Here is a 21,072-nt window from a genome sequence, read left to right on the forward strand (position 1 = left end):
TCATCACCAGTGTTGCGGGATCTTCACTCCGACTGCTGCAGACCAGAGCCAGGGTGTCGATAGGAGCAGTGACTCCAGCTACATCACATGGAAACTGCAGTCTGACCCAGATGTACCCCAGATATAAGCAAGGGTTGCCTCCCATGCTGAGAAGGTTCAGCCCAGCCACGGCTCCAATGGGATATGCGCCATGTGTTTTCTGTAGAACAGCTCAAACTATGGTCACCTGTGAGCCGCTATCCAGAAGCACCTGTTGACCAGCGTTAACAAATGTCACAGTGGCTGGTGGTCATACGAGCCCATCTGGTATTGCCCATGATGTTTGGGCGCTACGATTGCTGGTAGTTTGACTACAGGTTACATTCCTCTCCGGCGAACTAGCTGGTCTGGGTGGATACTGGTTCCCATATGACTTGCCCACCGCTGGCGTCACTGCAGCCTTGGGCCCATCTGCTCCACTTCCTGGTCCTCGCTGGCGTTTCCCAGCATTGTGTGTTTTGGACTATTCAAGGCCTTCAACCTTGCAGCGACTTGGTTGTAATCCGGTGGGTTTGTACACATACGGAAGGTGTGGCCCTCCTGTCCACACCTATGGCAGAACTGCCAAGGCTAGAGCGGTGCCGTACGCCGTGGGTTCATTTGGGGCTGCCATGGCTCTTGACCGTGCCGGATGAGCTGGTGTTCTCTCTCTCTCAAGATGGCGGTGTAAACCCTTTCCCACCCTCTGGTGGCCTGGATTACAGGCAGTGGCTTGGCCTGCACCCTCTGCAGCTGCATCACCTGGATGGTTTGGCGCAACTCCTCTACTTGATGTCGTAGATCATACTCCGGGACAGCGTATGGAGACACCAGTTGACTTGGCAAACAGTACACTGTGTCCTCCATCTCGCCCTCCAGAGTACGCACCTCTGTGACCAGTTCATCAAAGGGTGGTGATCTCTGGGTCCGTTTTCGGAGTCTTAGCTGCAGAAGTAACAGAGTCAGAGATTTGGCTCCGTGCAAGACCTGTTGCAGCCTGACGAGGTTCAGGCTGTTCGGCTCAATCCCCTTCCGTTGCAAAGCCAGCTGAAGAATTGGCTCAGTCCTGGCCAGATATTCAGAGAGACGCTCTCCCTGTTGGAGGTGGGTGGCGTAGTACTTCCCCATCAGCTCTGCACCAGTCTCAGTAGCTCCAAACACCCCATCCAGCATGTACATGATGTCCTTTGATGTGGGGTCTGGATGCGTGGCACAGAGCGCCTGGATGACTCAATGTAGGACCGCGCAGACTCTCAACGACGCAACAGCTCTTCTCTCGGTCTGTATCTCTTCAGTCATGTATCACCTGTTTGGTCTGGTCTGCCCAAAGTTGGTATTCCTCTTCACCCCTCGGGTTGGTTTCCCCCAAGAGAAGGGTCTCGGGCAGACATTGGGGCCATGCTCATATGGTGTCGCGATGGCCTTTTGTAACACGTCCTTGAAAGCATCCGCCACAGATGAAGCGATCAGTGCAGCACCTCTATACTCAGGGGTAGCACTGGCATGCGCTCTAGGCCCTGGTAAGATAGGGGTGCTTATGGGCGCAGCCATGATAGCATCTACACTGGGCGTTGCAGGGTGATGGGGCGCAGCGCTGGGCAAGGATTTGGGCTAAGCATCGGTGGTGTGATTGGTGCACTAGCCTGCAACCCTGTCCATGTGTTCAATGCCCAGAGAGGATAGGACACTATTGGGTCTCCCCATGGATGGTAAGGGGCAATGTCTCAGGATCAACTTCTTTAGGCCCATATCAGACCAGGATACTGGTTCCTGCTAGGCTAGGGGCTTTACCCAGGCATTTAACTGGCCAGTAAGGGACTCAGTCAACCTGAACAACTGGTGTAGAGGGGTGCTCCAACGGACGTCACCTATGATAAAGCAATGGTCGGCCTTAATCCCCTCACCCTCAGTCCAGCTGGCTACCTGAAACTGATCCACGAGGATGGTACCTGCCTGTCAGAAGGTGGCAAATCCGGTAAAATCAAAAATCACAGTGGTTATAATACTATATACAAATCCCTTTCCAAAACTTGCACAAAAAAAAACTGATTGCTACTTTTTTTTTTCTTTTTCCACTATGTATTTATTGAAACTTTTCAATGACAACAACAGCATCAAAAGGAAACTAAGCCATCACAACCAAATTAACACCACACGCCCCCCAACCATCCCTTCCCCCAATCCGCCCAACCAATGAGCTACCGAGGAATAAACAGAACTAAAAAGGAAGCATTTCGACAGTGCAAAATTACAAAATTGTGCAAGAGGAAGAGCCAAAGCATTATTCCGGTAAGGGCTAAGCAACAATCCCTTTATGTTAGCGAGGTCCCCCCAATAACAATGTAAACTTATAGTACAAGTACAGATCGATTCCCCCGCTCCCATTAATAAACACTGGTCAGGGCTCAAGGAAAATTAGAGTGTTAAGGCTTTACAGTCCTCACTTAATATTACAATTGTCCAATCCTGTAAAAAGGAAGACATATTATCATTGGGATAGCAATTAACTTTTCATATGTAAAATTAGACAAGAGTTTATTAACCCATTCCGCTTTCGTAGGGGCCTGAGGGCACTTCCATTTCTGAGCCAAAGCCATTCTCCCAGCCCTAACCATCGCCCCCTCCACCCTGGAGAAAGGCGAATCATTACTCTCCAACAAGGGAGTACCCAAGAGGATCTCTAAAGGAGGGAGGGAGGGACACGTCCCCAAAATGTCCTTAATCCAATTTAGCAACTCGGCCCAATAGACCTGAATGACCGGGCACTCCCACCACATGTGAAACCAAGTTCCTCTACAAGCACAAGCTCTAGGACACATAGGGGACATGCCGTGACACATCTTAGACAGAGTGACGGGGGACCGGTGCCAAGAATGGAGAATTCTAAAATGATGTTCCATGGATGCCGTGTAGAGCTTCCCCTTAAATATAGACCCAAAAACAGAGCCCCATGTAGACTCATCAATGGACATCCCCAATCTTTCCTCCCACACCTGTCTGAATGATTGCCTCCCCTAAAGGTTAGCTGCAATCATCACTCCATAGATCTTAGAAAGAGATCTTCTCCTGGATCCGGCTTCAACAAAAACCGCTTCAAATGGTGTCAATGAGCGGGAAAGGGAAGCTCCCCAGTCAGCATTAGTAAGCATGCCCTTAATCCGCAGATAATCAAAAATGGTAGGGAGGGTTCTCCGGCTGCACACCCGAAAGCTGAGCAAAGTCTATAAAGTTCCCCTGGGCAAACAATTGGGCAGCCCTCTCGATCCCCTGGTCTGACCATGACTGTGTTCCTCGAAAGCCTTTGTTTCCCAAACTGAGTGGGGGACCCCACAAGGAATCAGGGGGGAAGGCCAAGATGAGAGCAGGTTGTTCTCCCTATTTGGTTTCCATAAACCCCATAGAACCGAAAGAATCGGGTGGGTCCTAACAGCTGCTGGACGAGAGCGTGGAGGGGACCGTAGCAAGTCCCTGACCTTGTAAGGGTGAACCTGCACATCTTCTACATATGTCCAGTATGTCCTGAGGTCATTGAGTAGATGCTCTAATATCACCCGTAACTGAGCTGCTTTATAATATTACTTAAAGTCCGGGAGGCCAAACCCTCCAAGCGCCTTAGGAAGGGTTAGAGTATCGTACTTGAATCTAGCTCTCTTAGCGTCCCACACAAAGCGGAGAATACGCGACTGCAAAGACTCAAAAAAGGAGTCCGGGATGAAACAGGGAAGTGAGGCAAAAAAGATAAAGAAGCCTGGGGAGGACATTCATCAGTACAGTGACCATGCGCCCAAACCAAGAAAGAGTGAGGGGAGCCCATCTAGCCAAATCCTCAAAGATCTTAGTCTGCAAGGGAAGAAAATTCAACTCAAATATCTTACTCAGATCCCTTGGTAGGTTAGTGCCCAGATATCTAGTGCTGACATTCTCAACTCGCATGCCAAGTACTTCCTTCTTACCCTTAATATCCTGGTCCTTCTCACCCATGGGCATAATGCAAGACTTAGAGATATTCATTTTAAGCCCGGAGAACGCCCCGAAGCAGCGAATCAGTTTAAACAGCCGCGGAAGGGAAGCGTAAATGTCAGACAAATACACCAGGATATCGTCCGCGAAGAGGGATAATTTAAACTCATAATCCCCACACCGCACCCCAGTCACTCCCTCGTCGGCTCTGACTGCCGTGGCAAATGGCTTCATAACCAGAGCATACAAGAAGGGGGAAAGAGGGCATCCCTGACGCGTTCCTCTCGAAAGCGAGAAACTTGAGGACGTACAGCCATTAACTAACACCCGCGCAGAGGGACCGTTATACAAGGCCGCAACCCAGCCACAGAATTTGTCGCCAAAACCCATCTTAGGGAGCACTTTTGCCATATTCGGCCACTCAACGCGGTCAAAAGCTTTTTCAGAGTCCAGCGAGAGGAGGTAATCCTCTGACTCCCGTCTAGACACCTCGTACATCAAGCCCAGCGTCTTCCTAATATTGTCAGATCCCTGGCGTCCAGGGACAAAACCTACTTGATCCCCATGGACCAACGAGGGGAGAAACCTGGACAACCTGTTCGCCAAAAGTTTAGCAAAGATTTTCACATCAATGTTTAGGAGAGAGATAGGTCTGTATGATTGACAGAACGAGGGGTCTTTCCCTTCTTTAGGAATGACCACGATGAGAGCTGACATCATGGAGGGGGGAAGGCAGCACCAATGCAACGCATCATTATACACCCTTGCTAGAAACGGAGCCACAATGGACCGAAACGTCTTAAAAAAACGGACAGTAAACCCATCGTCCCCCGGGGCGGTTCCGCTCTTCAAAGCAGCTATAGCCTCACCCACCTCCTGAGGGGTGATGGACAGCTCTAGTGAGGCAGCACACTTTCGTGAAAGACCAGGAAGCGGGAGCGAACTACAAAAACGGTCCACATCGGAGCCATCTCCCGAATACTCTGTAGCATAGAGCTTTTCATAATACATTTTAAACTGCTCCGCGATTTGGGCATCTACCACCCATTTTCCCCCTGTTGATCGACAATGCGATTGACTCGCCTACTTTTGCAAAGTTCTTTTAACTTCCAGGCCAGGATCTTATCTGCCTTTTTCCCCTTTTCCATGTAGCGCTGTTTCAGAAACGCCATTTTTTTCTCCGTCTTTCCAACGAGAAGAGCAGACAATTTCTCTCTAAGTTTTTGAAGGCGTTCGCGCTGCACTGGACTCATCTGAGACTTAAACTTCCCCCCCGGCTGGATAGCCAAAATTTGTTCCCTGAGTTTACGTTCCTCGCTAGTCCGGATCCTCTTTCTCCTCGCCCCCATTTCTATTAGGACACCTCTGATGGTAGCTTTAAATGCGACCCACACCCCTCTAGTATCTACATCCCCGGTATCGTTTAACGTGAAATAGTCACTAATAGATGCTAGGAGAGATTGACGCAGCTCTTTGTCCTGTAACAGGGAGTCATTGCATATCCATCGCGATGGTCTATGAGTAGTCAGGGGAACTCCCAAATTGACTCTAATTAGGTCATGGTCAGACCAAGGGACTGTCTCCACACCAGAATCCGTAATGTAGTCCTGAACTGAGGAATCTACCAGCACATAATCAATCCTGGAAAAGGACTGGTGTACTGAGGAATAGTAAGTGTAGAGAGGGTCTAGGGTACTTCCTGCAGGATGGGCATCAACCAAGCTCAATTCCTCGTTCACCCGAGCAAACGTATCCGCTAACTTCTGTTGTGATCTAAGGTCTGGTCGATTTCCTGTCCCTATCGGGGGATAACACCATATTAAAGTCTCCCCCGACTATTATCGTTCCCTCTGCGAAGTCTCTAATCCTTCGCCCCAACCCTTGCCAACACACATCTTGGGCTTTGTTAGGGGCATAAACTCCCACAAAGGTAAACAAACGACCCTTCACCTTTCCCTTAACCATGAGAAAATGCCCCTCAGGATCCTTCTTATGTGTCATGGGAGTGAAATGAGCATCGAGAGAAACCAAAAGAATAACCCCTCTCTTCTTTGATTCCTAGGAAGCTCGGAACAGATACTGAATAGCCCTAGATTTAAAGGCCGGTTCCCTCCCCTTAATCCGATGAGATTCTTGAACAAAGAAGAAGTGCAGTTTGAGCCTGACGAACTCCCTCAAAATCAATGACCTCTTTGTTGGGGAGTTCAAACCTCGCCCATTTAGGGACCCCACCGACAAAGGATGGATAGAATCACCCATAAGAACAGCCAACTGCTCCAAACACCTCCCACTGGAGGCCGACGTACATGCTTAGCTCAGAAACCCCTGTGCACAACATCCTAACAATGCAAAACAGATTAAACCACATAACCTCCGTAGCTCTGACACCTCCCCAGACCCCCCAACCCACCCCCCCCCATCCTCAACACCCCACCCTGTGAGCGCCTGACAGGGCTGCGACATCTCCTAGTCGAGCCTTCAGGCCACCATGGATTGCCTCCACCAGGGCGAACAAACCTAAAAAAAAACTCATCGTATCCGGAGCCCCCCCCCCCTTCATGAGAGAGAGGAAAAAAGAAAAAAAAAAAAAGTGATCATCTGGATATATAGCAAAACCGCAAATACCATATCAGGTACAAACCCAAGGCCCACTTTATGGCCTTCTAGCGAAGAATGTGTAAAGACAGAAACAACTAGAGTCCACCAGTCAGGTCCCCGAAAGTCTCGGAGAGGGGGGTGTCATTTTCCTGTACTTCCTGTGGCCCCAGACACGCCGCCGCCCCAGGAACCCAGAGGATTCTTTATGATGACCTTTGCTGGGTCCTGCACCAGCCGCTTCCTGTTCCATACGAGGGTCACTCAGTAATTCACTCATCACCTTCTGAATGTCAGCTTCTGATACAAGAGCATATTTCTCGCCATTGAGTTCAAATGAGATCGAAAAGGGATGCCCCCACCTATATCGCACTCCCTTGACCTGCAACCACTTGGTCAGGGGGCCACAAAGCCTCCGGCGAGCCAAAGTGAACGCTGACATGTCTTGATATATGGATATCTTGGCGCCTTTCCAGTCAATCGGGCCACCTCTGCGGGCAAGCTCCAATATTTTAGCTTTCTCAACAAAGTAATGAAACTTCACCAAGATAGAGCGGGGTCACCCCTGCGACCTCCAGCTCTATGTGTTCTATCAATGGTAGGGACATCAGTATTTTCACCCCCAAATAAAGAGTTTATTTCCTTAACCTTTTGCCTAATGTCCGCTTGCGTCTCCCCCTCCTGTTCCGGAACTCCAAGGAATCTGAGATTGGAGCGCCGCTCTCGATTTTCCAAATCGTCCAGTTTGAGCAAAAGCTTTTCTTCCCTTCTCTCCAAATCTACAAGACGCATTTCAAATTGTGTCTCAAAGAGGTCGGCGGCGGATTGGTTTGCCTCCAGAGCCTGAACGTGGTCCTCCACATCGTCCACTTTCTTATCAAGGGAATCCAGCCTCTTGCTTATATCCCCGCGAAAGCCACGGATCTCCTCCAGCAATGCCACCATATTACGACTCATATCTGAGGGTTCCATTGAATCAGGCTGGCTTGTATCATGCACATTGGGAGTTTTCTCCTGGGTGGGAGAGCGCCTAAATCTCTGCAACGCTTGCACCCCAAGCATCCACTTCCAGAGCAGCCACTAATCTAGTAGACACTAGCCCCACGGACTCCCACTGGCAGTGACACAGGGTGCAGTCTTTCACCTCCAGCACTCCAAGTCATTAAGCCCACCTCGGGCCGTTCTCCCTCCGAAGCCACACCCTCGGAATCAAGAGAGGTCCCCCTCCGCTCGCAGTAAGCGAGTGAACACCAAGATACAACAATAGGAGTCCAGGGGTCAGGGGGCCAAGGAAGAATGCCAGATTCCCCCTCAAACCAGCAAGGTAAGAGGAACTGAACAAACTGGGAGCTCACCGCTAAGAAGGAAACCGGCTCGGTTGATCAGTTCAATCCCCCCAACAGGGCAGCATTCCAATGGAGGGGGAGCGTCATAGGAGCGAGCACCTATATAGGCACCACTCCAAGTAAAACAAGCATCTTGTGGCACCTCTTGGACTCAAGCGGTATACGTCCAAAAAGGATGGAGCCGGGCCGCACCACTCAGATTGAAGCCCTCTTAGGTTGTTGGCTGAGTTCCTTTGGGTTTAAGAAGTCCAAACTCTGCCACGTTACAGCCACTTCAGTCAGCTGCAGGTGCCTTGCTAAACAGATTGCAATAGGGTGAGCCCAGCTAAATGTAAAGAAACTGCTCGATTGAATGGAAAAAAAAGCGATAGTGCACCATACGGAGCCGGGACAACAAAGTTGTAGAAGAGGGAGAGCGGGATCGTTGGTGCCCGATCACTCCGTGGGACGCAAGGTGGAGTCGCCGTAAGAGCCTTATCACTGCAGCCTGTGGGAACGCGCGACTCAGGCAGCCGCCTCCCCCGTCAAATCCGGTCTCCTCCTCCACAGGCATTGGGACGACGGGCGCCGATCCGGAAACCCGCGTCCCAGGTCCAGCAGTCCCAAAGCGCACAGTCCACCTCCAGCAGCAGCAGCCCAGTGTTTCCTCCGGCGATGCCCAACCGCCCACAACACGGGACGAGGGGCCTACAAGGGATTGCGCCCGAAGGCGGCCCACCACAGGCCTCCGCTCCTCGCCGAGCAAGTTCACGCAGCCGAGGGGGGGAGGGACCCACCGAGTCTGATCCCGGGCACTGTCCAGCTGTAACCAGGCCCCACAGGCGGCCTCCCTCAGCGGCCCCCGGACTCACTTCCACCCAGCAGCTCCAGGATCCTCAAGCCCCCCCAAGTCCAGGTCTCACCAGGCAACCGCCGAATCCAGGGAACGGGCCAAGGGACCCGTGTCCCAGTCACCAAAGTCCAACACCACCGGGTGCCCGTGCAGGACCTCTGCAGGCCAAGTTCCTCTGTGCGTATCCCACGCCTGGCCACCGTCCGATCCCGATCCGCCAAGTCTGTATGGAGGACCTCCTGCCACGACCCTTCACTGCATTGGGTGGAGTACTCCTGTATCGCCGCGTAAGCCCACGGCGTACCTCAGGCCTCTGCCCCTCCCCCACCGGGCAGCAAGCCAGGCCCGCGTGGATCTCGCTGTGGGGACGCTCACCAGACTCAGTGCGCCTCAGAACGTAATGCTGCAATCTTCGTGATCCCAGCACCGATCAGCACCGGGTTTTCGCTCCGCAGACACCAGACACCGTCAGACGCCTCCAGGGGTGGTGGTTTGGGCCAGATCACAATAAGCCTGGGGGGGCTCCTAGCTCAAAAATGCAGCGCCCTGGGGAGGAGATCTGCTGAGAAGCGTCAGCACATCCCATCGCCCCCTGGTGGCTCCAGATTGCTACCTTTTTTGTATTTTGCAAGGAACGTTGATTGGTCACCCTAAGTCACCTGGGGAACCCAGACGTGGACTTCTTGCTCACTGTGCTCAGAGAGGCACAGTGTCATGATGCCTGCTCCCGAGGAGCCAGGTCAGGCCCAGCGTCCCCAGAAGCAGACTTCATACTCACCAAGCAGGACCCAGCAAACCCCTATAGGGGATCTTTGGACCTTGTCCTGGTGCCTTTGGCGCCAGGCTCATAAAAGGCATCTGTCCTGGCGCCATAGGCGCCAGGCTCATCATGGCAGAACATATGGTAATGCTTGGGTGAACTCACCTGAGGCAGACCATGCTGCATACTCACCCGAGGCAGACCATGCTGTCTGAAGCTCCAAGCCAACTAAGGCTGGGGAGGAACTATTTTCTTTCAGGAACTCTTTTCTTACTCGGGTGGGGCCAGTGGAAGAACACTCACCTGAAGCTCTTCCAAGGCTATTTAAACCACGCCCGGATGGCCACACGTGCTTCGCGTTATTCTGCATCTGCAGCAGGACGCTCACCAAGTCGGCTCCTGCATCCTGGCTCCTGCCACGCCCGCCAGCACCTGGAACACCGGCAAGGAGAGAAAGGCAAGCATTAGGACATTACCTACCTTCATCCAGCATCCAGATTCTTCACTCCGTCGATCCTGCAAAAGAAAGTCAAGGGTTAGAAACGCATCTCATCGCTCGCCGCAGCGCCGCTTCCACTTACCTTCATGTGGCGCTGTCTAGCTCTTCAGCGGTCATAGGCGACATCGGCCGCATCCCAGCACCTACAGAAAAGAAAGACAATAGTTAGAAGCACTCCGCTTCTCACGCTGCCGCGCCGCTTCCACTTACCTTCACGTGGCGCCGGCAACCTTTTCAGCGCCCATAGGCGACATCGGTCGCATTCAAGACCTATGAAGAAAAAGGACAAAACAAGGTGAGCAACGAACTAATTGCAAAAGGACAGATTACTCACCTTAAGTCTTACCTGGATTTTGTTGGGACCTCAGTTCCCTTTTCGGGTCGGAGCGGCTTTTCTGGCTTTTCCGTACTCCGGCCCCTATGGGGAAATAAGACACACTCATTAAGGTGTCGGAGCAGACCACTACGGCACACCTTCATTAAAAGTACTCACCTGAGCTTACCTCGGCGAATCTATTCCTCCACACGGATTCCTCACCTAGTCCCTGAAAATTAAACAAAGGCCAAGGGACAAATAAGACTTGATCTTTTGAACTATATACTTACGGCAGCAATTTGGTAAAGGCAAGCAGACATCGAACCCTCGCCAAATCCGAGATCCAGTGAAGTAACTGGAAATCTACGCGCCCCTGCGTCAGAAGCAGGATGGAGAGCTCGTCCATACAGAAATTAAGGTGAGAGTCTGCGGAAGGCACAGCTAGGGTTCGAGGAGGGTGAGAAGGGGAAAACGGGGGGAATCTCACACACAATCTAGCAGACAGTTAACTCCCTTTTCCCATCTACAGAAGGATTATTCTACGGGCCAGACAGACGAGGTTTGGGGGTCCAGTCCAGTCCATCTTCCAAGCACTACGTTTTACCGTGGAAGAAGTTGTAGCAGTCCAGAACGGGTCGGCGCCTCCGTGGGAATCAGGTGAGCGTTACACACAGCTCCACATCACTGATGAGGCCCGACCAGGCCGAAAAAACATGTCTGGGGTTGCTGGACTGCCCTTGTGGGCGGGACAAAGACTGATATGCAAATGAATATTCCTCCTTTCTGAAAAGTACAGGGAGCTAAAAGGGATGGCTGTGGACTCTCAAAGTGAGGAAAAAAACACAGAACAGGTTATGCCATGTTCTTTCTAGAGAGGGGCGCCTGTTACCTTTTTCATAGGAAAGAATATCAGTGTGAGGAATACAATACAAGAGCATGAGAGGGTTAAGGCACCACTTCCTGTTTTGAAGACCATCATAATTCTTGTGGAACACCAGGATAGGATCCACCTAGAAGAACTGTGAGGAAAAGAGCTAGATAAGAGTGTTGCCTTTAGGATCCCACCTCAAGCCAGTAAGATTTTAGATAGTAGGGGTTACCAATCTCTAGTGACCATTTTAGGGATTTGGGAAGTCTGGGCTAGAGTGGCAGAAGCCCATGGCAGGACGGGTAATAGGAAGTGACAGTTAAAAGTTAGATCCCCTTGAGAATTAAAATAAAACCCCTTATACTGTCTCTGAGCTGGTGTGTTCTTTAGGCCATCTGTTAGTTCTTTCATGGGCTTAATTGAGTACGGTGCTATACTGGTACAAAATTGGTCTTCGAAGATGGAATCGGTTAAGGATCTCCTAAAAAAGCACCTAACAGTCAAGTGGCGGTCAGCTTTCAACTGGCTGGTGATTTCTCATGCGAACTGATCACAAGCCACTTGTCTACATTTGATTCCCATCTCTTCCAAGTTGGCCTGCTTGGCCACACAGTTACAGGAATTCAACTTCCAAATTGACTACACATCCCGATAGAAAAATAACAAGGAGACTGCCTTTCTAGTCTATTGATCTCCAGTTTAGCAACCTCAAAGTGGAATAAGCATGACTGTGTTGTGGCACTGGTACAAGAATCTTTCTTACATGCGAACTGTGCCATAAGTGAAGCTACGCGGTGGGACCAGATTAAATCAATTCCATGATGACTGCCATCATAAGGTTTATAAGACAAGGGTGGCCATCTGAAAAAGAGTTCACCACTGTATTTTCAACCATTTAGGAAGTCTCTAAAGGAGATGTTTGAAGAATCTGGCTTGGTAGTAAGAATAGGCAAACTCATGCATTGTGCCTCCATAAGAAACATGCTGATGTCCATTGCACACCAGGCATTATTCTTAGAAAACACTGTTTGAGAGACAAATACTTGGGCCAGCAATGAAAAGGAACTAAGAAACCAATATCAGTTCCTGCGTCAACAGCAAAAAACGGGACAACTTGTCACACACCCAGTCGATGGCAAGTGTTGAATGGATCGGAACATTCTGGGAAAATGTAACCAGTGATTTCATAGGGCCCCCTGAATACAGAAATAGAAAACAACCCAACATATGGGGTTTGGTTTCCCACACTCTACCTAGAGCTGTAGACTCTTGAGTAATCATTCAATTTATCCAAATTAAAGCAACATTTAATTATCCAAATCATGAAAATTAATTCAGTGTATTTTCTCAAACAGTGATCATAAAACAATTTTAGAATGCTGTTCAAAAGAATGTTTTCAAAACTTAAACAATGTTTTCATCAAAGCTTTAAGTACATAAGAATTATTCCACTAACCATGATTATTTGTTAAACAAAAAACATCATTTCCTTTCTGTACATCCTTATGGAACAACTCCAATAAATCGCTGTGGTTCTACATTTTCACCAATCAGAATTGTTAGATGTTTTAGGTCCAACGTGTTTTGAATATTCTTTGTCAGGGGCTAACCATCTGATTTATCTACAATTAAATAAAGAGGTTCAAAATGAATAAAGGTCTTGATTGGTTGCAATGTAATACTATGCTAGTGTTCAATATTTTATCACTGACCTGAATTGCACTCCTCCTTAGAATTCTTAAACAATCTTCATTGAATCTCCAGCGTAATTCTACAATATAAAGCACTTATATATGCCAAATGCTTGTGATTAAGGTAACAATGTTCACCTAGTATAGTATTAAGTCAGAAAAATGCTTATGGGTCTTCTTCAAAAGCAAGCTACATAGCTGTTGGTTCTCAATGTGCAGCATTGTGTCAACCACCTAAAATTACATTGGTTCCAGTGGACAAACAACCTAGTGAGGAAACAGAACACATGAAGTTAGATCAAGTTTGTGTTAGTTGGGATGTGCATTTCTTAACTTTCTTAACTGCAATTAGTTATTGGTAAGCGTGATAGAAAGTTTCAGGGATGTGCAGCCAGTTTTACAATCAAGATTTAACTGTGATGGCAGTATCTAGACCAGACAATGGATGCCTGGTGCTAAATATGGTTAGTGTGTGGTTCTATGATGCATGTAATGGGCAATATTATTCAAGATATTGCAGCACTGCAGTTTGTTAAGCCATATATGAGTGGCACTCTGTAGTACATACCTAAAATAATCACTTCAAGTCAATAACAGTTTTGTCAGTGTTGCAAAGTGATTGGGCCAGGCTCCCTTCTTTTGGTCAAGTGGAGAGGCTGATATTTTAGCTTTCCTGCTTCTATAATTTGTACATTCTGGAAGGAGACTAGGGCTATGGTGATGCAGTAAAAAGTGGTGGCAACAGAACTACAGCCACTTGGATGTCCTATTCACATGTGGCACTGTATACATTTGAGAGGATAGCCGCCTGCGGTGGGTTAGTTAAATTATCTATTTTATTGTAATGTGTTTATAGTTTAACACAAACGTTTACACAAACCAATTACTCAATCACAGAATTTCCTCCCTACTAGATTCAGCAAGTTCACCCTACAATATTAAAAGAATTTCAAATACAAGAGTGTAACAATTGTGATAAATCACTAGATGTTGCCCCATCTCCCATAGGGGCAAACCCTTCTCCTGTGGCCAGGGCGGTGCAGCCACAGTCCAATAATCCCCCTGGAGTGGTACGCAGCTGGAGGATCACATGGGGAGGGATATCCCTCATGTGACGAGGGACGACAGAGGGGAAAACGCTGAATATAGATACCCTTTATCAAACTCCTATACCATTACACACCCCACAGGGTAACGTAGTCCTTCCCTCCCCCATGGTATGCTGCAGGATAGACTACATGAATGTCACACATGTACTGAGATGAGAAGAACAAGGGCTACCCATATGAACATCAAAGTAAAACTACTGGGACGAAGAAGCACAGAATAATGATGAATGCTGTGCAAGCAGTAACAGCGTGGTCTAGTCAATATGGACAATTGAGAACGCTTACCAGTATAAAGATGGAAGAAGGACTTGACACAAGGTCAAGTCCTCCCTGGCGGAATCGCAGGCACAAGCGGTGTGCGAGGAAGTTCAGAAAGCAGGCGCAGTGGGACACCAAGAAGGGAGCAAGCGAGAAGGAGAAGCCGGCCCCAAGGAGAGAGACCTCTCTCTGAGCAAGGAGGCAAAAGTTCCTGGTGTGCCCTGCCACAGGAGATGTGAGGAAGCAAAACCGAATCCCTGAACCCTCACTGTCGGTCCGCGGAGGAGCGCCGGAGGACGGCAAGCACAGACCAACCCACACAGTAGACCGCTGGTGTTGTGGTAGACCCACAGCCATCGTGGACCAAGAAACAAGGTATACTGGCTATTGGGTAGAGAAGGGGCCTGAGAAGTAGTAGCAGAAGTTGCCTGAAGGAGCCAGGGACCTTGGTGGACAAAGAAGAATTCCGGGAAAGTGGGAGTCAGAAGAAAAGCGAGTCTGGGACCGGCACCCATATGAAGACTGCATCCAAGGAAACCTTCCTAGTCACAGTACCTGTTAGGTTCGTGCACCAGGTTGGCTGAGACTGCAAGATACATAAAACCAAGACCATTTAAACTAATCCTGAGAAAGGAGACTTGAGCAATAATACCTGCACCCATACTAATCTTCCCAAACGCAGTGTATGGCAGGTTAGTGCACAGGATTGACCGTGAGAATAGAAGAATACATGGGAAGGGACACACACCCCCTTGAACTGTGTTATTAAAGGCCAAGAAGCAGGAAGAGGAATCAAGGGAAGAGAAACAGAGCCCCTTGAAGGAAAGTGGACCTTGCCACCCGCCAAGAGGAAGGAAACCCTCTATTGGCAACACCAGGAGCCGACAGCCTGCAGGACCAAAGTGGTCTATCTTTTTGGAGTTGTGTTGAACCTTTTGGGTTTTGAGCTACAGTGGAACTGTTTAACTGTTAAGAAAAAGAACACCCACCCCCCACACTTTGGATTGAGTGATTAGTGTGAATGGTGGACTTATTTGCTTTTGGACAATCTGATCCATTAGAACATTGTGTTGAGGCAGGGAAACCCCTCTAAGTGTTAGGGCTAGTGAGGCATTTCACTAACCATTCTTAAGTTGAATAAAAGTTTATAGCAATCAAAATGACACCCTTGTATCAGTCTCTTGCTTCTACACCCTTACACAATACAAAATAGAAATGCATACATGCAAGATATGATCAAATCCATATAATAAATCACAGTACTATATAATCTATCAATAGTTAGGAATGATACACATATTCACCTAAGAGCATGAACAATCAACATATAATGAATCAATGAAGCTTGATAACCAGTTCATAATCGTGTCCAAAAATCATTCTTAGAAAGCCTCCTCAGAACATACAAACTGTCTAAATAAAGTGACTCTTAATTCGAATGTGGGCCGACAATCCATTAGATGTTTTAGAGTCTCTAGAACCAACATCTGCTTACACAGTTTGCAACTCTTACCAACTAAAATGAAAAGTCCTAATAGGGCCCTACCTCTGGAACAAAACTGAGTAAATTGAATTTAAACCTGGCACAGATTTGACAAAATCCAGGATTAGGGAATCCAATCATGTACATGGGTAACGTGGTGTAGGATTCATGGATTTTACCATAGTCTGAATGCAATTTGTATTTTGAGATTATATTGTGATCCCTACACCAGTAAAACAACTTGTTTTTTTAGATTATCTATTAAGGTTGCTTGCTTTTTGCATTATTTGGAACAAGCAGACAAAACTACCGTTGGCCTCAGTTCTGTTTTCCGAAGCAGCAAAGCTGAAGGTAAGGATATATCTAAGATGAGGAATACGTGGGAGGACACAATCTGTTCGAACTACCTGTTTTACAAATTACCCAATTGTGTACTCTGAGCTGCTTTGGGGGATTGGCTTCAAAATGCAACATTAAAACCTTTCCCGAAGAATTGGACTTTCGCATATAAAACGGTCATGGTAGAGAGACTTGCTGCCATGGCCCATTTACCATTAATTGCTCCCTGCTACATAGCCCGTACTCAAATATAGAGGTGTAAATCACAGCTCACAGGGATGAAGCCAGGTAAGAAGCCTATCATGACAGCTCTGATCCAAACTCACTTCAGACCAGACTGGACCCACTAAATCTAACAACCACCTCTCTCCTCACCCCCACCCCACCGAACACACCCCAAAGCTATACCCCTGATAAGGTTGCAGCTTGGAAACAAAATGTTGTGGACTGCATTTATTTCAAGTACTGCTCTTTCTCCACATCATAACGTCTGTCACTGTACAGTTCTAATTACAAACAGCATTCTGGCAATTTCAGAACGTGACTAGAAGGAAGGTAAGGCAACAGGAAAAACAGACCAAAACAATTGCACTCCGTACAAAGCGGCATGTGATCGTCTCAAAAATGGAGATAGAAAGAATTTACGGCTCAAATAAAAAAAAAAGCTATAAAGTGGGTAGAGGGTGTGAGATGGAAAACGTATGGAGCTATGATGTGGGCTAAAAAATCCAATGGGGAAGTGGGGGATGTTGGCTTGGGGTTGCAGATCAGATGGTAGGTAACTCTAAGAAGGCACCTGTGTTCAAAGGTGGCACTTCCCCAATAGTGGCACTCATTGTAGGCACGAAAATGATTAACTCCATGAGGTTCAACATTTTGCCCCAGGCCTCACACCTGTGGGAGTGAGAGGATCCCTGCACAGTGACAGAGTTTTTGGGCTCTTCTCAAGCATCCAGGATCTCCCAGGAATGCAAGTGGATTCTAACACTGGAGATTCTGTAAATTGCAGAAATATGGAATCAGCCAGTGTGTATGGCAGTGAATGATTGTCTTTGGAACATTGACAAGTCCAAAACCAGTCAAGGCAACATACAAACTTGTATAGGAGAATGTTGGAAGTTCAGAGTTTGTATTTACATCAGATGCTAGGTAGGCTCGAGGAGACCAAGACCAGCTGAATGGCAGTATTCAGAGAATTACCACCCCATCCCTCCCCAAGGAGGGCATCCATGACCTACCATATGGCCTATTAGACCATGATCCGATTGGAGTGGCGAGATAGCAACAGAAAAGCTTTTCAGTCCACAAATGCCCCGTTTGGTGACCCGTTAAAATACTTTGAGGACAAAGCTTTTTGAAAAGTGCAGGTTGGATTAGAAACTCCCATCTCCTACCATCCAGGAGCAAACAAGCGGTCAGACTTTCTTTCTCGCCACCTGTGAGCAGGCAGAGAGGGCAGTCTTCCGGTTGTAAAAACAGGTCAGCATGACTCCACTGAATGCCATGCCAAAGCCCCTTAAAGAGATTGCTGCTGCATCAATTGTGGGATAATGCTTCAGCATTGGGAAACAAGCATTGGCCACCAGCAAATAGAAAGGATTGAGGGAGGTACACTGCCATTGCACCGAGACATGCTGGCAATCACTGAAAAATCTGTTACTTGTTAGAGATGAACTCTCTGAAACTGCAGAAGGTCTCCTCCCAAGAGACTCCCCTACTAGTTCCTAAATCTTCAGTAAGAAAAGACATGCAGCCCACCCAATAATGGCCACCATGTTCAGAGCAAGAAGAAAGCTTGTTTTCAAGAGCTGTGGTTCCTCGGGCAGCAACGTCTGCCCTGGGAAGCTGCATCTGAAGACATCTTAAGAGCGAGGGCCTCCTTCCAACCCGACACCCATCAGATAAGTGCCAAGGGGAGAACATGCGTGGGAGTGCATTAGTGTGGATCATCTAAACCACTACCCTAAGGTGAAAATTGTCAGGTCCACAGCAGTCGTAGCAGTCATACCCAAACCTCATGAGCAGACAAAGTCACTAAGTATAGACAATGGGCCACCATCCCAGAGCAAGGAACTCCACCAAGAGGTTTTTGTAAACCCTCAAAGTACTGACAATTGCTGTTGATCAACAGAGCCCTCTACCAACTACCAACTCTGCAGTGTACAGAAGTCGTCCCCACTGTTCAACTGGGGTGTCTACCACCACACATCTCATAGGCCATGTCCCCTGCACAATAATACAAACTCTATCCACCTGGACCTCTGCAGAATATGACAGTATGGATACCACTCACTGTTGCAGAGTGCAACAAGGAGTCATAAAGATGACACTCCGCACCACCAGTCCTAACAGTGGGCAACACCATATTGCTTAAGAATCACTGTGTGTCAGAGAAAGTAAATATGCAGTTTGAGTCAGCACCCTTTATAGTGACTGCCAAGGGAGGCACAATTATCACCACTTGAAGTGGGTCACTCCGGATGATCCTCAACTCATTGCATTTCAAATTCATATGTGCAGAACGTAATGAAAATCCATGACCAAGTGAAGAAGAAAATGGGATTGAACGCAATATCTCAGAGAACATTGATTAAGAATTGGTAGGGTCTCTCAAGGGCATGGAGACACTATCCGCCAGCCACAAAGTGACCATCAACCCCAAGGCGACCTCCAGATACGCTATCAGAAGACTCCCAAGTAGGTTCACTGCTTTTGTTGTTGAGTTAAGATCTGAAACTGAGAGGTCTCTGTGCCTAGTTGTAACTATATTCTACTTGGAAGGGATGAAGTAAAGAATCAAATTACGTTCTACTGGGCCACAGCGCTACTCAAGATGCCGGCCCAGCTAGTCATAGTGTGCATGAAGGGGTTCACATGCCAGGCGGGAATAATCCATGAATATGTGACTGTTCTTTCCCTGTGCAGTGGGCCACAGGTGTGGCTGTCTGCAATCAATTAACCCTTCCTCAAGCACAGAGAATAGGTTGCAACACCCGAGTTCTTGGAGGGAAATATACTTGTGTAGCAGTAACATCCGGAGGCCAGAGTGTGGTGGGGATCGAGGTCTTACAGAGAGGAGCCAGCCATTGGTACACAAGTGACACCTGGTGCCCAGAGTATGACAGTGGCCCAGGGCCTTCAATGACAGCGAGACACAAGTGGGGCAGTGACAAACAGAAGGCTGTCACAGTATTGTATTGATTGGCTGGAGCTGGCAGACACATGCAGATGAGACACCTATTGGGCCATTATAATATGACATAAACTCTGGTCCTGAGGGGAGCTGGTGCCACAGAGAAAGAAGGAAGGCACATTATTGCATTAGCTTCAGCAGACAGGCAAAAGTTGCAGAAAAGACACAAGCGCAGTTATATTATAAACACTTACCTATGACATTAGCTGTGGTCCTAAGTGACTAGGCAGAGAAGCCCAGTGGCTCACAGAGAATAACATTAGTTGAGGTCCTGCAAAGAGCAGCAGGCAGAGCTGTACAGTATGGTCACCCAATAGGCAGTCATTCAAATTATTAGTAAGAATGTACTTGCCTGTGCATTTGGGTAGCTTGGACAGGGAACCAGAGGATAGTTCCTCTTCAGCCGCAGGACCAGTGGATTGTATAAGTGCCTTTCTGTGTTCCTGGATGATAAGACATGTGCTAATCTCACATCTTTCCTTTGTATTTTTACCAGTTGGACCCTCTATGCGCAGCAGCTAATGAACTGCAGGCACTGACAAGACCGGGCGTGGACACTTTGAAGGTTTTCACCGCTGCAGTGGAGGTTAGTGATTTGTATGTCCATTGCTGAAAAATCTGCTAACATCCGAGTTGCATGAGAATGGTCAGATCTACATTACATACGTCACTTTGAGGTGGAATCAGTCATCTAGATAGCTACCTTAACCCCCTCTTCTTCCACGAAAAGGCAATAGGAAGACAGATGTAATGTACCACCCTGTCTCACCATAAAATGAAGTCCAGCATGACATGGAACAAATCTTTACACAGCAAGATCCCTGCCTTCTTTTTTTTTTTTAAACATTCCCCACCCTCACCGCCACAACCTAACCAGCAGTGCAGCCTCCCCCCCTCCTCACTCCCCCTTGGACTGTTCATCGGTGTGCTACCCCCAACTTGGCCCATCCACGACACGTGCCCAACTGGGGCCGGTGTGCAACAGAACCATTGCAACAACTATTGCAGCCGCTGCTGCATGACCAACAGTCGCAGAAGTCGTGGAGTAATCCACTTCCTATTACAAGTTAAGGCAGTCAACATAAACAATTTAAACAGCGAATCAGGGAAGTTGGGGCAGTGGGTATCCTGGGTGTGGACAACGGGTGCAGCATCTGCTTCTGTACCCGGGCACTGTCTGCCACCCCTTCGTCAATTGAGTGGCCAGTATCCAATACCCCTATCGGTCAATTAGTGCAGGGTTGCAGGAGTCTGAAATTGGGTACCTCAGTGCAGGTGACTGTTCCCGTTCATCCGTATGGTGTAGGCTATGAAAAAAAGACGGTACATGGCTGGGGCAATAGCAACCCATGAATTTTAAGGATATAGGAACACAGAGAAGAGAAACATTAGCGAGTATGGGGAGATATCCCCCTTCAGTCGTTTTCCATCAGATCATCTGCAGAGTTGTCCAGAGGGATGTGCGCCTCTATGAATTTCATTGCCTCCTCAGGTACAGTAAAAAAGTATAGCTTGTTCCTAAAGGTGAACTTTAGGCGTGCCGGGAACAGTATTGCATAGGCGACATTCCTTACCCTCAGCATTTTCTTCACACCAATAAACTGTCGTCGTTCCTGCTGTACTCCTGTAGAGAAGTCAGGGAATATTCTGATGACTTGTGATTCCAGTTTGAGTTCCCCTTTCTCCCGCGCTAGGCGAAGAATATGGTCCCCATCTCTGTAACTCAGGATTTTTGCAATTATAGGCCTTGGAAAGTCACCTGGTTTGGGGCAAGGGGCCAGTGCACGGTGGGCACGTTCAACTGC

The 21,072-nt window shown here is 48.1% G+C and overlaps 1 protein-coding gene across 9 annotated transcripts in view; it reads left to right on the forward strand.

Annotated features, from left to right (window-relative positions):
• TKFC (triokinase and FMN cyclase) overlaps nt 1–21,072 on the forward strand; it is a 1,395,923-nt gene that overhangs the window by 1,353,026 nt on the left and 21,825 nt on the right. For all 9 annotated transcript variants that reach the window (XM_069623835.1, XM_069623836.1, XM_069623839.1 and 6 more), the window contains one exon: nt 19,764–19,853. In XM_069623835.1, the coding sequence (XP_069479936.1) occupies nt 19,764–19,853 (90 nt within the window). The remainder of the gene's footprint in view (nt 1–19,763; nt 19,854–21,072) is intronic.

The sequence above is a fragment of the Ambystoma mexicanum genome, chromosome 11, assembly GCF_040938575.1.
Source record: "Ambystoma mexicanum isolate Mex_15411 chromosome 11, UKY_AmexF1_1, whole genome shotgun sequence".
Taxonomy (NCBI): Eukaryota; Metazoa; Chordata; class Amphibia; order Caudata; family Ambystomatidae; genus Ambystoma; species Ambystoma mexicanum.